Here is a 21248-nt window from a genome sequence, read left to right on the forward strand (position 1 = left end):
AATTGACTTATTAAGGTCCACATCACGCTTCCATATTAGGATTGACTCGAGAGTTAGAATTATCCTATCGTCATGGTGATTAATAATTTTTTAATATGTTCCTTATTATATCATGTGATATTTATTACTAAAAAAAAATATTTTTTAATATAAATATAAGTTATTTTTCAAAAATAAATTCAACCTAAATTAATATTTCCACGTTAGAATCACATTTGAATTAATTTTTTTCTCATAAAAATGAAAGTATAGCCTAAATGCATAAATTCACTCACGTATTTGAAGTGAAAAAAAATTTTGTAGCATCCTTAATGTTTATTTTGACCAATTACATACTTCTACTTATAAAATTTCACCTTTTGAATATTTTAATTTGTAAAATTATTTTATTAAATATTTCAACTTATAAAATTGTATTTTTTAAAACTTATTAGATAGTTAAAAGTATGAAAATTATTATTTAAAAGTTGTACTAATCACACATCAAATTAGTATTTTGCAGATAAAAATTAAAAAGTAGTAAAAAAAAATTATTATTATTAGTATGAAAAGATATATAATTTTACCAAAATTTGCAACTTCAGGAATACAATAGGTCTTCAGCAAAGTTTAAATTGTTTACAAGATTTTTCTAATAAAGTACAAGAATACATTTATGCATTTGGCTTAAAAAATATGTAAAAAAAAAAAAAAAAAGAAATTTCCAAGCAAGTATATAATAGATAAAAAGTAATTATTTCCAAATAAAAATTAATTTTGTTATCTATTGTATTATAAGATAAAAATTAAACCATGGAAACCATTTAATACCCTTATTGTTAATCAATAATAAAGGTTTATGGATGTATTTTATCATAATTATGGTGAATCCAACCTATTCCCATCTTTGGTTAAAATGTGAATTAATTATATTATCAAAGTCTATTTATGGTATTTGTTTTGCTCATTAAATTGCTAGAAAAAGAAATAACTTGCCATTTAGGGAATGTAAATTCTATAGATTTCACAAAATCCATGTGAAATCTAAGGATTATGAAATTTATAAAATTTTATATTTTGTTATTTGGTTGGAAAAATAAAATCTATAAATTTGAAAAAGATATTTTTTTTTAAATAAATAAAGTGATTTAAAATTCTATCTTTAAATTCTATCTTTAACATAAAAAATAAAAAAAGAAAAAAAGAAAGAAAGAAAAGAAACGATAGAATTGAGAAATCTAACCTCTAATGCGTGATTTTTCTCCCGTCCAAAATAGTTGAATTGATATTATAATAATGAAATTTATAAAATTTCACTTTTACAAAATTAAAAATGGTCTCTTATGCTAATATCTATTCGGTATGTCAAGCATAGATGTCAAAAAAAAAAAAAAAAAATTCACCCCGTTACATTTTGTTTACTTGTTATTCATTTTTTGAATGTTCCAAAATGTTTGCAAGGTTTCTAAATTTATATATGTAAATAATTATTTTTTTTATGATTATTCATTAAACGAAGGACTTTTATTAATATATTAAGTTAAGGGCAAAAAAGAGTAAAAAAATTTTTATTGACTAAATTCCTAATATGCGTGTTTTGTCAAATCCATGCAAACAAAATAGGAAGGAGCAGTAATAGACATTGTCTGCCATACTTTTTATTTCTGGAGGGTCTCTTAACAATGTAAACATTTATTGCTATAAAGAGATTTGCATATTAAATTGTGGTGTGGACTCGGAGAAGAAAAGAAAAAAAAAAATAGGAAGAAGATTCAAAACTAGTGCCTTAGAAAGGAATTTTTAAAATTTAACGTTTATAAACGAACATTCAGCCACGTCATTATTCACACATTTTATTCTATATGAAACATCAACCGCAGTTTACACATTTTATTATATATGACACATCAACTGCAATCTTCATTAGAATTGAAGATGCTATTAATTTTTAAATAAAAAATGTGTTTATTTTATTTATTATGGAAGATCAATATAGAATCCTCACAAGAATTAAAGAAACTTATAGTAAAGTTTATAAATAGCTAATCAATTTTTAAACAATTAAAGTGCATGTGCGTGGAGAAGATGTCTGTTTAGGATAAGAACAGTTGGAGTTGTTAACTTGTAAGAAACTCAAAAACAATTAAAGAAAAAGAATAATAATATAAAAAAGACAATAATGGTAGATTTCAATTATTAGTATTATATTATTTTTCCATTATTTCTAGACTGTTAATTATGTTTTTTTACATTTATATATTTGTATAATAACACTTTCAACTATCCTTTATTCATTTATTATTATTATTTTTTGAGATGGAACAATCCTACATTTACATGTTACAGATAGAAAGTAAAATTCAATAATATAAACTTAAAATGCACTCTTGTTAGTTGTTATGCATGCACATGCATTGACAATTTACTTGTGGTATTATTATTAAATCACCAGAAATTATTGAATACACTGACCCAAAATAAATAATTAAATAATGCTTCTTGTGTTTGTCGAAAAAAAAAAAAAGCTTTCTTGTGCTTATATATATATATATATATATATATATATATATATATAAATTCTCTTAATATACCATTTGGCAGAATTGAACCTACAAGTCAAAATAAACCAACAACAAATAATACATTTAGAATTGAATTCAATGCTTCTTTATCAAATGCAGTTTGATTGTCTTATTTTTAAAATTTTATTTTCTTTATTTATTTAATAACTATATTATATTTTTTTTTTTCAAAAGCATTAGGGAAGGAGAGATCGAAACATGAGTTTATAATCCAGACGTATATGTACTTATCATTATGCTATATCAAGACCACGAAGAAGTAGTTCATTCACATTTTATTCAGCATGGAATAATTATTATATTTTCATGCAATCCCATGAAGCAAAGTGCTTGCAACTTTTTAAAGAACAGGCAAATGTATCATAAGGTATTCTACAAGAACACATATAAAAAAACAGCAGAATTAAGGTAATTCAATCTCATAGATCACCATCAGAAAATGTAGTCCGGAACCTGGAGGGGGAACCTAGCCACTTCAACTTCAAAGGGAGCTCCTTTCGGATCAACCAACCTAAAAGAAAACCCAAAGGGAAAAGGAAAAGGAAAAGAAAAAGAGACAAGAAGCCAAAAATCCTTCTTTTAGAAAATTAAACTAAAAATAGCTGTCAGGCCAAGAATGAAGTCAGGATTCCTGTTTGTGATGAAGCAATTTTACAATTTCTACCTACATAATTCCTTTCTGAGTAATTGGGGTGCCTGCTCGGCCATTAGGGATGAAATTTCTTTTAGGCTATATTTGGTACAAATGAGATTCGTTAAATTTTGGTACGGACAAAAAAGGTTCATTTCACTGATAAAAACTAAATTTTCTGAAATAAGACACACAATTAAACCAAATTATAGTATTCGTGATTGAATTCCATACTTCAAGTTCAAATTCATGTATTCATTTTAATACCAAGTGCAGGCTAATCTCTCATTCAATAAAACTCTCATATCCTCTCCTAATAAGATTAAACATGAGATTTTGAAGCTGGAGTCCTCTTTTTACGGATCTAGAGCATAAGATTTTGCTCCATGACATGCATCACAAGAAGCAAAATATTTTAGCTAAAAATAATAATAGCCATTATTCAAACAACAAAATATATAGATTAGGATCAATTTATGTGAAGTACCTGTTTGGAACAAATGTGAAAGAACCTTCAATAGAACCTGGAGCATCTGGCAGAGATACGGAACTCTCGTATACAAATTCTTCCTCAGCTGGATGCAAGAGTGGATACTGCAACATATAAGAGAAGAATGAGATTCCATACAGTTACCATGCTTTCATTCATTGTATTTATCACCTTTCATATCAAGAACTGGGAATTAATCCAGTAAAATTATCTTCCACATATTTTTTCCTTTTTCTTTCATAAATAAAAAGGACTGCTCCAGATATAGGAATGAAGAAGTCACTTCTGTTATTTCAGGAACATTATGGGAACTTCCTGGTTGAGACAACAAACGAAATGTGCTAATCTTCATCATTGGCAAAAACTTCAAGAAGATACAGTTACTTGTAGCATCTGCTTGGCTGTATAAGTGCACCTTGGATAGGATGTGGATCAAGCAAAAATATGTTAGCACATACCTTTCTCTATCTTTCCCTTGCCATGGGCAATATTCAGTCCAGCATATAAAAGGAAAAACGATAGAAATATTGAAAGAGAGGACAAAAAAGGTTATGCCATTTAATTCGAACTGAATTGAGCAAGTCCACTTGCAATACTATATATAAGTGATGTTATGACTTGAATTATGTGCTGATCATGTGAGACTGTGTACCGCAAGCAGGAATTTGGAAATGTTGTTGTGCGCCATAAGTTGCAAGTGTAGAGCCAATTGTGACACCAAGAGAGTTGAGACAACTATTTTTATGCGCATCAAGCATTTTATAAAGCGCTAGAAAGTGCACCATTAAGAGAGTAAACAGTTTGGTTTGCGAGTGTTTTGGGTGTTATTAGTGGTTGTACTATTATTGTCAATAGATTATTTTTGCAGAGAGTTGTCGAACCATGTGTCTTTTTTAAAATGCATGTTTTTTTTCAAGCAATTTTCATGAAAGAATTGTACATGGGCAAATAACATAAAAAGACCACAAAAACCAAATCAAGCCAAACAGGAAAAATTTTTTCATGAATATTGATGTGTATGAGTGAAGGGGATCCTTGGCGCAATGGTAGAGTTGTCGTCGTGTGACCTGGAGGATACTGGTTTGAGTCGTGAAACAGCCTCTCATGAAAATACAGGGTAAGGCTAAATACAATAGACCCAAAGTGGTCCGACCCCAGACCCGCGCATAGCGGGAACTTGGTGCCCTGGGCTGCCCTTTTTCTTAATTGATGTTTAAGAGTTTTCTCTGAAAAATCTCTGGTTTTTTTGAAAATAACAAAACTGAAAAACTCCATAATTTCATGGAGAAAGATGCCATTGTTATTTCCAGGTTTTTTTCTTTCTCTTTTTTATTTTTTTTATTTTTTATTTTTAATTAATTTTGATAAAGCCTCAAAGGACCAGAGAAATTCCTGAAAAAGATAAGTCCCATTGAAATCTTTTCAAAGAAGAGACGCTTTACTGACCACATAGGCAGAGTAGCAAGTCATACCTTGCCTATTACGGCCTCTCCAGCCACATCCTCTATAACATTGCCATTAGCACGGATGATCCAGTGCCTCTGTAGCAGCTGGCAAGAGCTGAAGTACATTCCATTTATAATGCATCCTTCTGGCAAGAGGGACAAGCGAATTGAATATGTAAAACAGTATTTCTCAAAACTATCTTGCAGATCAGCTGCCTCAGGTACAAAAATAGCAGAAGCACGGACCTGATAAAAATGTCCATTAGCATTTCACAACCTGATAAGTAGCGGTAATATTAAAGTAATAAAATGCATATACATGAAGCTTGCAATAAAAGTTTTTGGGAAAACCCGTTTTGGAGCTCCTAGACTTGTCATATATTGACTATTAAGCCCCTACATTTTTGTTCCTCCACATTAATCCCTTCAATTTTTAAAATTTTTTCACACCGGGGACCTTTTCATAGTACAGATAAAATTCAGGGAAAATTATAAATTATCTGCAAAAGAAAAGGCTCAAGTTCTAAGAAAAGGGAGGGGGAGAGAACATTTGAATAATCTACAAGGAGGAAAAAAGAAAAAAAAAATAGAGTAGAAAAAGAAAAACCATTAATCCTGAATCAGCTAAGTTTTGCAAGTGAAAAAAGAAAAAAGTAAAAGAAGAATTAATATGATAAAAATGAATCCAAACCCTTGTAGGCCATTAATCCAAACAAGCATACATGAGGGCAAGACCAAATTTCTTTTCTTTTATCATATTTTTGCAAAGGAAAGTGCATTTTCAATGTCGGCTTTCAGAAAGGTCGGTTACAACCCTACTGCATAATGATAAGTAGAAGCTTTCTTGCCAAGTCCTACAAGATGATAACCATCTTTTATATTCCAAATTGGCCGTACTACACCCTGTTATCGTGGACCCTAATGCATGAGAGAAGCATTTTCTTCCTTCTCCAGAATAAGGGGGAAAATATGCTTTGAACGGCAGCATTATATCCATTCCATACAGAACCACTAACCTTTACACCATTGGTGACAGCAGTGGAACAGAGAGGAGGCTCCTCTGGAAATTGACAAATAGTTCTCATATTTCCTTCTTCCCGCAATTTGATAATGCCATCTTGCAATCGACGGCCATGTTCTTCTAACCATAGCAACATTGCATCCTGCTGTTGATCACTATTCAAATCATGCACTGACCTTATCAATGCATCTGGTACACATGGCATCATTTCTCCATCCGTTGGAAGATTCCTGGTACCAACATAGAGTTGGCCAGTTGTACAATTGAGGAAAAACAACTTTTCATTGATTGCAGATGACGAGGCCACAACAATAAGTTTAGTTCTTCTACAACCTCCAGAAGTCCGAAGTTGGCGAGTGACGCGTAGTGTTTGCAAGATTATTTGATGTAATGGTAATAAGTAAACATTAACCAAATGATTATAAAAGGAGTAGCCACCTATTAGACCCAATGTATTTCCAAAAGCACTTTTCGGTGCATCTTTGTCTTTGAAAACTTGACCATCACAAAAGCGGTAGAGGATTCTCGTAGGAAGGGGCAATTTTACTTTCAAAACTAGCTCAAATTGCTGTATTTGAGCTTCTGATGCACCCTGTTGCAGTGTGGCACCAGCTTCAGGAAAATTTGCATTCAACCAATTCTTGAGTCTGTCCCAGCATCTTTTAACTCGTATTACAAGAGGCCAAGGATACATGCCAAAAGCTTCCCGCCATAATCCATAGGCAAACTGCAAACATGCATACACCAGATTATTGAGTGCAGACATACTTTTTATACGATTATTTGATGATGATGCCAATATAGAAGCAAGCTCAACGAGGCAACATTCCGAAGTAAAACTTAGCGTCACTAACGTGAAACCTTCATTTTTTAACATCACAGGCACGGAGAAACAAACACAAATACAAACTAAGCAATCATATCTTCCTCAATTGATTTTCCGTTGATTTCTAAGCAAAGGAAGTTGTTGCTCATTTTATATGAATGATTAACAAAGTTCATTACAGTATTATTCGTTGATAATTAAATAAGAAAATACCTGGGAAAACAAAACTTACAAAAATTGCAAACAAATCATACTTTTGAACTCAACAAAGTTCAACCTAGAATCACCAAGTGGATTAACTAAAAGTAGAGAGTCCCCGATTACTTTTTGTTTATACATGTCAACAAAGAAATCTCCCATGAAAAGAAAAATACACCATCTGGTTAGTTAAGCTCGAGCATACAATGAATTTGCAGAAAGTGCTAGGCATTTTCACACAAGTACCTCACCCTTTTTTGTAGTTTCAGTGACAAAGTTATACGATTTACATGGTGCAAAGGCAACAAAACAACCATATGAATAGGTCGCAATCAAAGGCAATATATAGGATTGAATCTCTGTTTTTTAAGCTCAAAATTTGGAGCTCATTAGTCTTTACACAAATAAAAACACCTAATAGACAAAAATGAAAACCTCACCATTATCTAAAGGAGAAAGCAAAAAACCCACAAAGGAAAGTGACAGATTATTTAATTGAAATTGAAATACCTTGAAAGAGGGAATGTGATTCCCTTGATGATCAAGAGGAGCAGAGAGATCGAGATCCTGAGAACAAAATTTGGACCAGAGAGAATCTTCAGAGGCCGAAGCCTTTAACTGCTTGCTAACACAGGAGACTTTCGCTGTTTCTTTAGGACCCAATATTGATAGGATTTCATTGAGGACTAAATCGCCAACTGATTCCAACACCATCACTCTCTTTCTCCCTCAGTTCTGGGTTCTGCTTGTTCGGTTTTCCGGTCGGTCCTTATCAACGACAGGAAAGAAGTTGATGGCTTTCACTGCGCAGTAAACGAGGATGAAACTTGAAAGTAAACAAAAGTATTATTCTACTAATTTCATAAATATATTAAACAAAAGTATTTTATTTTATAAACAATTACCCCTCAGTTGGAAAATAAGAAAAATTATAGTTTCCTCTAAGAAAAAAATTGTCTTCGACCTCAAAAAAAAAAAAAAAAAAACAATGTGTCTTATTATTAAAAATCAAAATAATTTATTTAAAAAAAATAATTATTTGCACAAAATACTAAAATTAATATTAGTCAAACAAAAAAAAAAGAAGAAGCGGACGATGTTAGATACTTTTATTTAAAAATAATATTGACGAAAAATATAAATATTTTTATAATTTTTTGTTTGATTTGGTGAGAAAATAAGTTAATAACACTTTTATGTATATGTTATTATGTTATGTTTATTAATATTTTTTCTTTTTGAGGGGATATTTAATAATAGTTTTTGACTCAATTAGAAATTGTAATGAAATAATCCTGAAAATATCAAGAGTGGTACCATAGCTAATGGCAAATTAGTGAACACAAATTATATCAATTACCATTTTATAATACAAAAAAAAAAAAAAAAAAAAAAAAAAATCTGTGGACAAAGAATGTATTAATACATTTTTAGTCGGATCATAAATTATATAAATTGGAGTTCTTCAGTTGTTTAGTTACATTGAAAAATTCAAGAACATGAAACCATTGATCCCATCTCTTAAGCTTATGAACAGCAATAGTTTCTGGTACAAGTTCATGCGAGCACTTTCCATTACTCCCTGGATAATCATACATTGAAGGCTTATTAGAAACTCTATTCTTACCCTTATTTCCCATTTTCAACCATTTCCCAACCACCTTATCCTCTGGCCCTTCAATTTCATTTGCAGCAATATCAGAATTCCCAATCCATTCAACAATATCCCAAGACAGCAAAAACCCCATTCCTGACATGTAACCCTCATATGGGTTTTTGCTCTCGCAAGGAATAACATAGCCATAGTACAAATCCTGCCTTGGAAGCGGCTTAAGTGACAAAGACAATGGCTTTAGCCTAATGAACACATCATCGTCGGCCTTCATTATATAGTCATAATGCTTTGGAAGAATACGTGGAAGTGAAGAAAAGTAAGTGTAGGTTTTTCCATTGTTCATGTTTTCTATGCAATTGAGAATTATAATATCGTTGAAACGAAGAATTTCTAAAGAGATGAGTACCTTTTGATCATATTTTGTGAGACTGCAAAATACGAATTTTATATCTATGTCTGCAATAGGAGATTCTTGGATTCCATAAATAAGGCGGAGGAAGTGACGGCGATCATGTTTGTCTGGGTGGGTTAAGACTCCGAGTAGTATGCTAAATTTGGTTTGATCGTCAGGTGTTTGATTTAATGCCTCAATGGAGTTGTTAGATGAAGTAAAAGATTTTATTCCAAGAGCAAACAATATGTAGATAAAGAAAATGAGAGAAAAGGTAAGTGAGGGTAATGCAATTTGTTTCAATCTCTTTGTTTGTTTCATTATGCAGGTTAATTTGGCTAAGAATGGGAAATATATATATATATATATATATATGTATGTATGTAGAGAAGATGTGGGTGGTGAAATTCATGTTCTTGATAGGAGGAAACAATTGCTCTTGACATGGTCATGTTTTTTACATGCGAGGAGAGTGTTGTTGAGAGCTATTACTCGTGCCTGCCTGCTCCTTTGGTAAAGTCACTAATCATTTTTGTGTGTTGTGTGCATATGTGAGGGCTTCGTATGACAAGATTGAAAGTAACAAGAAAATTGAAAAGAAACTATGATAAATAATTATTATGATACAACTTCTCATGTTAATGTATTTAATTAATTCTAATAAAATCATTTTTACATTATTGTTTTATCATTTTTCTCATTTGACACTCACTTCTAAAGATGTATTAATAAGGTATTGATTGAAATGATTCACAATCTCAATATCCTGTAAAGTTGGGAATACAAGTTCCATTTCAAAAATGCACTTGAAGGGATAAAAACCTTAATACTCTATAAACCGAGAGTGATTAAACTTGCTGATTATACCAAAGAAAAGAAAAAAAGAGAAATTATAAGTTCTGTAAAAACTCAAAGGGCATGGCATAGTCTGGCATTTTGAAGTTCTATAAATTAGTTGCGCGAAATATTGCACGCAAAAATGAAACTTGATCAAAAGGATTACTAACAAAGGAAGTAAAAGAAAAAAAAAGGAAAAAAAAAAAAAAAAAACAAGAAGTGTCCTAGAAAAAACAGGGCACCCATCTTGAGTCTCTAACCTAAAGAAACAATTTTTACAAAGAATACAAGTCAAAAAAAAGAAACCATTAGGCATCTTTGCAAATATCTATCACACTTGCAGATTCTTCATTGACCAATAAAAGCTTGCAGCATGAGAATTGGCGCTTTGCTTTCGGGACAGACAATAAATATAGCCCAACTACCTACAAATGGGAGAGATCAATTAAAACCAACCACTTATGTTGTTTTAATTTGCAGTTTTAGATATTATAAAAATAAAAAAAAATAAAATAAACGCACAATGAAATTAAAACATCTCTCTCTTAAAAATTTTATATTACAAAAAGAAAATAATCATAGTTGCTACTGTTACCACGATCGATTTTGATAGGAACTATAGAATGCCACGACTTGATTTAGCTGTAACCTCAATTTGTTTCCAAGAATATGTGGCTAACCAATGAGGATACTTGATTTGGATGACAAGCCAAACAATAATGCGGAGAATATATTTCATTTGTACAAAGAAAACCCAATTTACCAAATTACCCTCAATAAACGAGATCTTGTGCTATTGCTTGTACGTTAACACATCTTACTAAATTATCCTTAATCAGATTTCATTTGTTTCCAAAAACTTACCTTCCTTTGAAAAATCTAACATTTTCTCTTATTTGACTTGCTATAACAAGTCAATTAAAAATATAAAAAATTTTAATTATACAATGACAGATTTTTATATATTAATATAACCAAGAGGTGTATTCCTCGCGAGACTGTAAAGCGCAAAGATTTTTTACCCTTCGAACAAATCGTTTCCTGATAATTGAATTTATATTCACATCCTTGCAGAAATTAAGATCATTTACTACCCCCCAACCAATGCATTGTCACCTGTGACTGATGCTAATTAACATTGATTGATAAACATTCGCAAAGTCAGATGCAATTGTCGAGCCGGTTGGCATTTGGGCAAAAGCACAGTACCAAAATGTCACCTTCGCTTCTCAAGCCTATCAGATTCTTACAAAGCCTAGACTGAAATTGGGTTTTTATATGTTTTATCTCTCATTGAAGAACACTCTTAAGACCTCAATATATTCTCGAATAATCTGAGAACCTCAAATATAATTAATAGCACGCTCCCTCAAGGACCTATATATAAAAAAATGTCTCCATATCACGGGTATTTGCAGATTACTTGTCCATGTTTATTAGGGTGCTAAAAGTGGTGACTTCAGGAGACGCTTCTTCCATTGATTTTCTGGTGTGTCAATATTAGTAAGAAATTCTCCAACTAACCCAAGTACCTGTAGTAGGGATGGGTCAACCTGCTTACTGCTCGTGCAATATTGAAAAAGAGGGCCGATAAGCATGCGATTAAGGTTAATTCATTTGCCTGCTATGTACTTAGTATCCTTAACCTAGAGCATGAAGAGGAAGTCCAAGGTAATTTATATGCAATGCTAGCAAGTCTACACAGATTGTAGCAGCATATCTGACGTTTTATGTTCAAAGTTATAAGGAGTGGCACACGCAGATTCAGCCGCTTAATTTTCGCAGTTTGTTCATCTTCTACAACGCGTCGCGTATTTCCAATATTGTTTAGAACTTGGTAACTCGAGGTTGATTTGGAATTACCTACTAACGAGTAAAAAACTGATGTTTTGAGTATATGACCAGGATGGAGACAACTAAATCACATCAGTTAGTTACTATGGGCAAAGAGGCATAAATGACTAGTTAACGACGAACATTATCTACAAGTATTTAGCTTCTATCACTTTCGTTATTTCTTGGGCTTGAATTATTTAGATTCTCGATTTCGGGGGTCTTTTAAATAAGATGTAAAGCTTTAATAGTCTCAGTATGGTATTCCAAATTTATGTAAAGCATGCTCTTACAAATTAGAAGTATACCATACGTTTACAACTAAAGAAGTTAAAACAGGGAAAAATCTCCAAAGATCACTCAAAAAAATTAAGAAAAAAAAAAAGAAGAAAAAAAAAAAAAAAAGCAAAGTGCAAACAATAAGTATTAAAGCAGAGATATTTGACCAATTGAACAATGCATATTGACAAGAACATGCATTTATAAATAAATGAAGCACATAGATAAGCAATCCATGAATGATATTCACAAGTACAGAACATGTAAACCTCATGAGTTAAGTAGAATGAGAACTGGACACGCAAAGAGAACAGATAAGAGATTTTCCATATTACGTGCGTGGAACCTTAGGCATATCATATAAAAAGATGTTGAGATTCAATCACCAACACAAAATACAGTACAAAAACCTTGCAACAATATCACACAACAAAAAAAGCAAGAAAGCACAAAGAGCACACACATGAAAATCTGTCCCAATTCAGAAAAGCGTGCAAATACCCAAAATTAACAGGTCCAAGGTCAACACTTATTGAGCAAACAGAAACATATTCCAAGTCCAATTTTAGCATGATTAACATTATAACGAGATTTTTAAAAAAATTATAATAAAATATCCAATGAACATCAATGCATGAATTTCACCTAGATGGGGAAAAGATTTTGCAAAGCTAAGGACCAAAAGATTCAACTTAAAACATCTTTCCATTCCTAAGCTATAACACTGTTGATATCCAACAACTCCAATAGTCAAACTGCAGTGTGTATAGCCAGCAGTTTCCTTCAGAAAATCACTTCCATATAATAGAACTGAATCACTTATCACATTACCAAACATGACACCAATTAAGCCTCTCACAAATTCTACTAAGTCATCTCCTGTTGAGCACCTTACAAGAACAACAATTCGACATTTCTAAACGACATTAATGGTACTATCTTTCACATTCAATGTTGGTACTCAAAAATAATGTCCAAGTATATCCATTACGAACCTACATAGAACCTTGGCTTTTCTCTCTATATCAATACAAAAGTCTAATCAAACTATGATCTATTTCCACAGGGGTTTCCAATATGCACGTGGAACGAAAAAGAATCAGCTAAAATAAAGTTCATTTTCCTTGGTAAAACTAAAAATATATATTGAACTACACGTGGGAAACAAGATTATGAATAAAATAGAAAAAATGATATCAACCACCAAGCAAACAAACAAAATTTAGCATTAAGAAAAATCAATCAAATAGTCATGGTAAGTTGAGAGTAATTACCTATGTAAAAAAGGAATCTCATTGTTGATTTCCGGATCCTCGAACTGCTGGACTACCTGTTTGCTGCTGTTGTTGCTGTATCTGAAGGAGGAGGTTTGCTGCAAACTGTAATGTCGACTGGTACCGCTGATTCTTGTCAACCTCATCCTCCGACGTGGCTTGACCGGCTCCAGAGAGTGCATTTTGGAACTGAGGCACCTGATTAGAAATCTCCCAATTCACTTTGTCAGCAGATAAAGACAAACCAGGTTGTGCCTGGGAATAATTACCACCCTGAGCCTGACCAGAGAAGGCAACAGGATTATTTGATTGTTGAATAACTGGTGGACTATATGAACTTGGAACATCTGTTCCATGCACCATCCCACCATAACTCTTCTGATGTGGAACATCAAGCTGATACGGCTGGTTGACTTGTGGAGACAATGCAACTTGTCCACTTTGGGAAGGTATGGCAACACCAGTCAAAGGCCTAGATGGAATTCCGCCCTGATGTTGTAGGTTGACAGAGGAATCCTGCATTTGGGTGTTGCCAGGGACCATATTTGCTGAATGGTTAGGTCCATTGGATAGAGATGGGTAATGCTGAAACTGAGAGTGAACTTGTTCCTGAGGATTGTACTGGTTCCCAAATTGTAAATGATTTGGGTTTCCAGAAACCTGATTATCATGCTTCCATCCATTTGTGGAAGTTCTTTTATCAGCTGCAATTGATGAGAATGGAGGCCTAACAACTGAGGAGCCTATTACTGGTTGACTGCCTTCTAGAACAGTTGACTGTGCATTTGCAGGCAACAGAGATGCAAGTGTGGCAATAAGCTCAGGTGTCAATGAAACTCCTGCTTGAGAAACGGCTGCAGTGTTACTCGAAGCATAGTCTTGAGGGACTGACGGCTCTGGTATAGAGTCAGTTGTCGGTGGATAATATGATTTTGATGTAGGCTTTGATTCTTCATGCAACATCCTGTTATAATCCGTTGGCATATTATGTTCCTCCTTCCTAGCAATTTGATTATAGTCAGCATCTGATGGAGGAAGCTGATGTCTATCAGTGAATGGAGGAAAATGGCTGGGCTGACGTAACTGGGCCAGCACTGATGCACTACTGGGAACTTGCTGTGGCAACTTGAGAACTACACCGTAGAGTCGTTCAGGTCCCACAACTTTCAACACATTGGTTAAGAAATCTGATGGAGGCACCAAAAACAGTGTTGTTCCATCATCAAACTTGGCAACGCCAGCACGGTTTTTTGAACCCAAGTAGCGAAGGAACTCAGTATAGGAAGCAAAATCATCTTCACTGTCTGGCAAGAAGAAGACAATGTCAAATCCAACGGCTTCAGCATAGTGTTTTGCAAGCATATCCAGTCCTGTTCTGGCTGAGCAATTAACAACTTCAGGACTGCAAAATAAGAATCTCCCACATTAGGGTAAAAGGAAATGATTTGTTTTAAGTGCTATCAACAATATTACAAAGACAAAGGTGATATACCAGTGAAAAAGAATCCATTATTAGCTGACATTTAAATAATTCAAAAAGTTAGCCTATATATTCTTATGGACTTAGGAAATAAATAAGAGGATTAGATAAATGTATTTCTATGACCCAAAAAAATAAAAACCAGCAAATTCAATGCATGAAACAGGGTGTTAAATGTGCTTTTTTGGAAACCATCCAGGTAGAGAGTGATAAAAAGTTCTACAGAAAATTTCACCCCAACTTATCACATTCTTAGCTCTTACAAGGAGAAAAGGAAATCTAGAATATTAAACAAAAAGATGGGTATAACATGTACACCTATCATTAAGCGAGATGAAATCCAGCATCACAAATACTTGTCACATGTAAATGTAAATTGTATACAAGAAGAGTCATACTCACAGTTCTGACTCAATCCCTTTATCTATAGGGACACAACGAGCATGGCAAACTGGTGTTCCACCCTTAGCAATAAGGCCACGCCATATAAAATCATTGTCAAGACGCCGCTGATGTAATCCTATTGCGCTCCTTGCACCAACTGGACTAAGACTACGCTTCCCATGAACATTTAAAAGTGAACCTGAGACACCTGCATCAGTGTCCAGACCAAGCCTATATGTTTTGTCCAAAACAAGCCCACGATCATCAATCTTTCGCGAGGGAAAAGAATCGTCTTCAATGGATGATGGTGCATCAATTCTTGACCGTTTTGCTTCCCTCTGATACTGATTGGGGTCAAGCACATCCCATCCAGTAGACACTGACCTCATTGGTGGCCTAATCCTTGAAGTTGGAGAAGGGAGGATACCAGATGCAGGAGGAGATGGCCTACTCCAGCTTGGCCCCATTTGAATGTTGGAATTCCCATCTCGGAGATTATGCAAAGGAGCCAAATCATTAAATTCTGCAACAGAGAGCACAGGGTCAAAACCACCTTGAAGACCAAAAGGCCTCAACTGTAAGTTTGGTCTATGAACGCTGCTAGGTGGCAATGATCCAGGAAAAGAATGCACTCCAATAGGACGATGATGATCTGACATTTCCAACTGACTAGATGCAAAAACACGTTCATTAAAAATCTCTGGCCTTGACCCTTTAACTCCTGCGTGAAAACTGGGGTACTCTTTACCAGGACCAAGCTCACTGCTTGAATACATAATTGTTATACGAGGATCATTGAAAAGCCGCCCTTGCAAACCTTCTTTAGCACGCCGAGCTTCATCCACACTCCTAAATTCTACAAATGAATAGTGCCTTGACGGAAAGCTCTTAATTCTCTCAATCTCGCCAAAAAGAATCATTGCATTATGAAGCATTTGTTCATCAATCTGTAGAGAGGGAGGATACCCTATCCACAATATATTACTGGGTAAGCCTTCCCTTCGGCCTGCTGAAGGCTGAGAATGTTGAAAAAAAAGGTTTAAAATCTTCAAATATAAATTAGTGGGATAAAGACTATAATTTGATTGATTGGGAACAAGACAATTTAAGCACTAGTGCACTACCAGCCAAGTAAAATTTTGTAAAAAGATCGACATGTAGAGTCCAAAATATTTAGTACAAAACTACTTTATCAGATTTGCGTTTGGTACTTTCTGTCTGAGATCATATGTGCCAAAAGTTGTGGGATTGGTAAGAAGTGACACAACAAACTAACCAATTATAATATCGAATGCAATCATGGGAAGATGGACGATTAGACTATAGAACTGACAGTTTTGCAATTAATAGTATAGCCGAAGTTATTCAGAATCATTTACCTGAGCTCGTCTTATTCCAGAATGTGTAATTGGAAACTGACTCTCCTTTGAATCACGAAAATCAGGCAACTGTTCCTGTTGAGTGGGAAAGAAAATGTGTGACCTAAGCTTATCCAATCAAATAGAAAGTAAATACAATTGAGGTAGAAATTAATCCCTCCGACAAAGCAGACAAACTATGAGTTCTACTGATGGATATTCCTTGAGTGGGAATATATTAAGGACACAAAGTCATAAAACAATTCCAAACATCTAAATCACACAAAATGAAGATCCATGAGATACGCTCAATAAAAGTGTCATCAAAACATTTTCTTGGAAAACAAATTGACCAGAAAAACACGCAATCGGCAAGCCCTCATTTGAAACTTGATCACCTACTACTAACTATCTATTTTGCTTACTAACTATAAGAAGATTATTCAGATCCCATATTGCCCACATTTATACTTCCAAAAACTGCTGCGCATATTCTCAAGAAATAACTTACTCTTCTTACAGCTTGTGATCGAAGAAAATCTACACGTATCTGGTCACCACCAATTCGCTTTCCATTCATGTTTCTCATAGCTTCTAAAGCATCTTCTAGTTTGAAAAACTCGACAAATGCAGTATTCCGGTCCCTAAGAAATTTAAATTCCTCTATTTTACCAAACTTAAGAAACTCTTCTTCCAACTGTTCTTTGGAAACTGCTGGGCTGATTCCACCCACCCAGAGATTCTTGCTGGGTTTGGCCTGAAAGCAAAATTGATTAATAAGACAAACAATATTGCAAATGTTTATATGCATAATTCGAAAGTCAACTAAAAAACCATTTTAGCAATATAAACATTGTATTCTAAATTGAGTTATACGACTAAACAAGAAGGGAAACAGATGATGTATAATTCAAGCCACTCAAGAAAAGGAAGAAAATTGGAAGTACATGAATACAAACATGCGTAGTGCTGATTAAGGAGAGAGGGAGAAAGTATTTACATTCACCACCTCTGTTAATTGAACTTTTCACTTAACCTCAGAATACCCATGCCAAAAACGTGTAGAACACTGAGACATAGTATGATCCTGAAATATAAGGAAAAATTGGGGTTGGGGGACGACCCATATTGGAAGGTGAGTAAAGGTGTGGCACCTGTATGCATCGAGTAAAAAGGAAACAAGATTCTGCAGGTCTCTCATAGATAAAATTATGGTGGTCCACAAAGGAAACGCCAACGATTTTTGGATCAAATGACCACTACCTTGTAAAAATAAGGAATAGAAAAAATAAAAAGTGCAAATCATATGGATTCACAGCTATGTTGAGGAAGCAAAGCCAATTCGGGTAGGTCTTCATATCTAAAATACTACCAAACCCTTTGCATGGGCTCGCCGTGCACTTGTATGGTCCAGAGAGGCTTACTTGTCTTATAGTTTAGTGCTTTATCCGTTTTTGGTTTCATTAGGAAATGAAATCCATGCAAAGAGCTTGGTCACAAATTATCATTGTCAAGAGTCACTACAAAAGGACAAATAAATTCTAGAAAACCTATCCCTTTGTTATGATGAATCACAATTCAAAAAATAAAACCAAAGCAAGCCAAGTTTACAATAAACTTTGATGAGAAAACCCTTTCCAGTAAAAAAAAAAAAAAATGATACTGGAGTTGACAAAAGTTATTCTAGTGGATTCAGCAAAGATATTAGTGCTGTCAAACAAATAAATTCTTCTTATTCTTTTTTTTTTTTTTTTTTTTTTCCATTTCTTCAGAAGATTTAAAGGGAGGGAGGGAGGGAGGGAGGGAGGGGAAGGGAGGAAGCTACAGTAAAACAATATCTGTGAAAAGGGAAAAATTCTAGAATAAAGCAATTGAAGCAATGTATCATAACAGAAACTACCTACTCTATGAATCTTTCTCATGAGCTTTAGCTTGTGATGAATGAAAGGCTTGATAGTTTACAGCAGAAATAATGATAACGACTAGTCCGAAGAAAATACAATACAGTGATAATACAAAAGGGTGCTGCTGTTTATATGAAAGTAGTCCTACATTTTACTTTTGATGGCCAAAATGGAGTTGTAATTTAAATATTGGAAATAGCATTGAAATACTAGATGGTTAGTTACATTAGATGTTCAGAAAATGTGAGTTCAATCAGAGGCCATTTGTTATGCCTACCTAAAAGATCATTGATTTGCTTGTATTCTATCTCAGTATTCATTTAATTAAAAATTGCAACATTTCATATATCATTTTGCTTAAAGTGAAAACATTATATTTGAGCTTAAGATCAAAACGAGCTCCTTTCTTTCTGCATTGTTCTTTTTGGCTGGAATATACAGATCCCCTAAGGTGGACTAAGCCAGGTGAACCGCATTACTTAGTACCAATAAAACCTATGATTATATCCGACCAATTAAAGATATACATACTGCAAATTGCATTGACAGCTTTACTAATCACTTTTCTTCACTGTACCATCAAACAAAATTACATCAAGCACATGATTATGCTTCCAACGACAATTCAAGATAAAAGGTGTCTATTGAAGGGAAGCGTACCTTGTTTTTAATTATTTGTTTTCCTATGGCTTTTATGCATATGAGGAAAGGTCGATTACATAATTGCTAATCTAGCGACTAAAATATGTAGGATGTTAAGCTCCCCTGACAGCACACATGACAAGTTCTATATATAATCAAAATTCGTTCGTACTGTATGGTATAATTCATGCTTACTTATCAGGCATCTAAGCAATATGAAGGAAACTTAACCGCCCTCCTGAATATTTTAAATCAATGATATTGGAATACGTTGTATTATCCGACTTTTGGCAGCAGTTGCTTCTTGAATTTTAATTAAAGTTAACAATTGCTTCTGGGAAATGAATCATTTCATAGGCGGATAAATGTACTCATCAGATATAAATTGATTTAACTCCTGGGACTTTTATTTTCCAAACCCAAATGGGAAGCTTAGAAATTTCTCAAAATACAGTTCTAATTTACGATTTTGAATTTGAACCCAGAATCGACAGTAAGGACGGGCGAATCAGTCATTAATCTTGATTGATTAATGAGTTGATTTTGAATAATCCGAATTTTTGTTGGTTCGAACGCACGCCAAATGGATTTGATTTGAGATTTCGGATGGCAAATTAAAATCACTCGCAATTTTATTCTATTCCTCATAATTCCAAAGAAATTTTGAGTAGTTTTGGGAACGAAAGAATAAAAAAAAAAAAAAAATTCAGACAAAAAAATCTTTGCCATTCTAAAACCACCATTCATCATTACACAAATTAACCACGAATTCCGAAATCGAATAATAACAATAATAATTATATCAAATAACAGTGACTTTAATCGACAAAAACAACTATTAAAACTAATTAAACCTAACGAGACACAAAGATGAGAACAACAAACCGGTCTCGCAAACTCGATTTTCAACGGACTGCCACGCAACACCGCTCCTTGAAGCGCATCCTTAGCCGCCGCAGCATCCTCCACGCGCTTGAAGTACAAGAAAGCGTAGCTCCTGGAAGAATACGTATTAACGCTATCAAGAGCACCGTATTTCGCAAAAAGATCCATAAGATCTGCATCCGTTACATCTGCGGCTAAATTACCCACCCATAGGTTGTTCGATGGAGGATCCGATTCGTCGTGACCTACCTTGCTTGATTTAATTGGAGGCGCCATTGAAAGAAATCGATAGAGAATTAGGGTTGGTTTATTTTGGGAATTAAAGAGGGATTTTGCTACAAAGGAAAATTGAATTGAAAAAGAGAAACTGAGAAAGGGTAAAGAAAGAAAGCTACGACGGGAGGCTGCAATGTATATCTGCTTTTATATATGAGGGGATGGAGGGATTGACGGTTGTGTTAGATAAGGCGTGTTAAAACGGCATGTCGTATTCGTGGATTTATTGGGCCGGATTGGTGATTTGCTGTTGTTATTATTATTATTAGAATAAAATGACTTTATGAATAATTCAATTCAAAACATCAAACAGAAAAATAAATAGAATTGACGAGTGAATTTCAAACATTGGAAAAAGCATTTAAATAAGTCATTCTAGTAAACTATGAACGGTATTATTCACTTGTCCACTAACTCATGCAAAAATAAAAAATAAAAAATAAAAAAAAAGCAATATCTCACCTTATTTTAACTTTACATATTTTTGTAATTCCACCTCATTTTTATTATTTTTTTTATCAATTTTACCATAATTTTGACTTTTTTTTTAATAATAACACTCTTATTGCAATTAAAGATGAATTTGCAAATAAAAATAAAAATCTAGTTAGTTTAAAGTTAATACTATTTAACTAAATAAAAAAAATATATTGTCATAATAAGTTTTAAAAATTTTAATTCAACTGTTCATGACAGCGAATAGCTGGTAATTGTAACTTGCAGCTGCAACCGACGAGAGAGTTAAGAAGAAAGATTAGTAAAAAGCTTTTTATTGATTTATTTGAGTTGGTTTGATTTCATCATTTTGATTGGTTTTTTAATACCCTTTAAATATTGTTTTCAGAAATCATTAAACTTCTAATAACTCCTTGCAAAAATAATAATAACAACAATAATAGGAAAAAAAAAAAAAAAAAA

The 21248-nt window shown here is 33.4% G+C and overlaps 3 protein-coding genes across 5 annotated transcripts; all 3 read right to left on the minus strand.

The window, feature by feature from the left end:
- Window positions 1-2821: 2821 nt before the first annotated feature.
- SKIP16 (SKP1/ASK-interacting protein 16) lies at window positions 2822-7975 on the minus strand. 3 transcript variants are annotated; one of them, XM_012209816.4, is made up of 6 exons: window positions 7683-7975; window positions 6144-6875; window positions 5155-5373; window positions 3966-4097; window positions 3680-3786; window positions 2822-3072 (listed from the first exon to the last, which is right to left on the minus strand). In XM_012209816.4, exons 1-6 carry the CDS (start codon window positions 7884-7886, stop codon window positions 2994-2996), a joined length of 1473 nt encoding a protein of 490 aa, XP_012065206.1. In that variant the 5' UTR covers window positions 7887-7975; the 3' UTR covers window positions 2822-2993. The 3 variants fall into 3 exon arrangements, with proteins under 3 accessions (XP_012065206.1, XP_037496512.1, XP_089573984.1); XM_037640584.2 differs by lacking the exon at window positions 3966-4097; XM_089717858.1 differs by lacking the exon at window positions 2822-3072 and having other exon boundaries at window positions 3854-4097.
- Window positions 7976-8589: 614 nt separating this feature from the next.
- Window positions 8590-9730, minus strand: LOC105628412 (beta-1,3-galactosyltransferase pvg3). The gene has a single exon (XM_012209818.4). It carries the CDS (start codon window positions 9497-9499, stop codon window positions 8612-8614), a length of 888 nt encoding a protein of 295 aa, XP_012065208.1. The 5' UTR covers window positions 9500-9730; the 3' UTR covers window positions 8590-8611.
- Window positions 9731-10145: 415 nt separating this feature from the next.
- Window positions 10146-20462, minus strand: FPA (RNA binding protein). Its single transcript, XM_012209819.4, has 6 exons — window positions 20055-20462; window positions 17135-17380; window positions 16645-16719; window positions 15284-16281; window positions 13402-14803; window positions 10146-10440 (listed from the first exon to the last, which is right to left on the minus strand). Exons 1-5 carry the CDS (start codon window positions 20328-20330, stop codon window positions 13420-13422), a joined length of 2979 nt encoding a protein of 992 aa, XP_012065209.1. The 5' UTR covers window positions 20331-20462; the 3' UTR covers window positions 10146-10440; window positions 13402-13419.
- Between the last annotated feature and the right edge of the window lie 786 nt (window positions 20463-21248).

The sequence above is a fragment of the Jatropha curcas genome, chromosome 1 (genome assembly GCF_041381405.1).
Source record: "Jatropha curcas cultivar XTBG-Jc1 chromosome 1, XTBG_Jcur_1.0, whole genome shotgun sequence".
NCBI classification, from domain to species: Eukaryota; Viridiplantae; Streptophyta; class Magnoliopsida; order Malpighiales; family Euphorbiaceae; genus Jatropha; species Jatropha curcas.

Excerpts from the sequence above, each read along its gene's own strand:
- LOC105628412 (XM_012209818.4), bottom strand. The coding sequence starts at position 9,499 with ATGAAACAAACAAAGAGATTGAAACAAATTGCATTACCCTCACTTACC.
- FPA (XM_012209819.4), bottom strand. The coding sequence starts at position 20,330 with ATGGCGCCTCCAATTAAATCAAGCAAGGTAGGTCACGACGAATCGGAT. Across the intron at positions 16,720-17,134 it reads GATCACAAGCTGTAAGAAGA|GAACAGTTGCCTGATTTTCG; the intron begins GTAAGTTATTTC and ends CCCACTCAACAG. Across the intron at positions 14,804-15,283 it reads AAAGGGATTGAGTCAGAACT|TCCTGAAGTTGTTAATTGCT; the intron begins GTGAGTATGACT and ends CTTATTTTGCAG.
- SKIP16 (XM_012209816.4), bottom strand. The coding sequence starts at position 7,886 with ATGGTGTTGGAATCAGTTGGCGATTTAGTCCTCAATGAAATCCTATCA. Across the intron at positions 5,374-6,143 it reads CTGTCACCAATGGTGTAAAG|GTCCGTGCTTCTGCTATTTT; the intron begins GTTAGTGGTTCT and ends CATTTTTATCAG. Across the intron at positions 4,098-5,154 it reads GAGAGGCCGTAATAGGCAAG|GTGCACTTATACAGCCAAGC; the intron begins GTATGACTTGCT and ends ATCCTATCCAAG.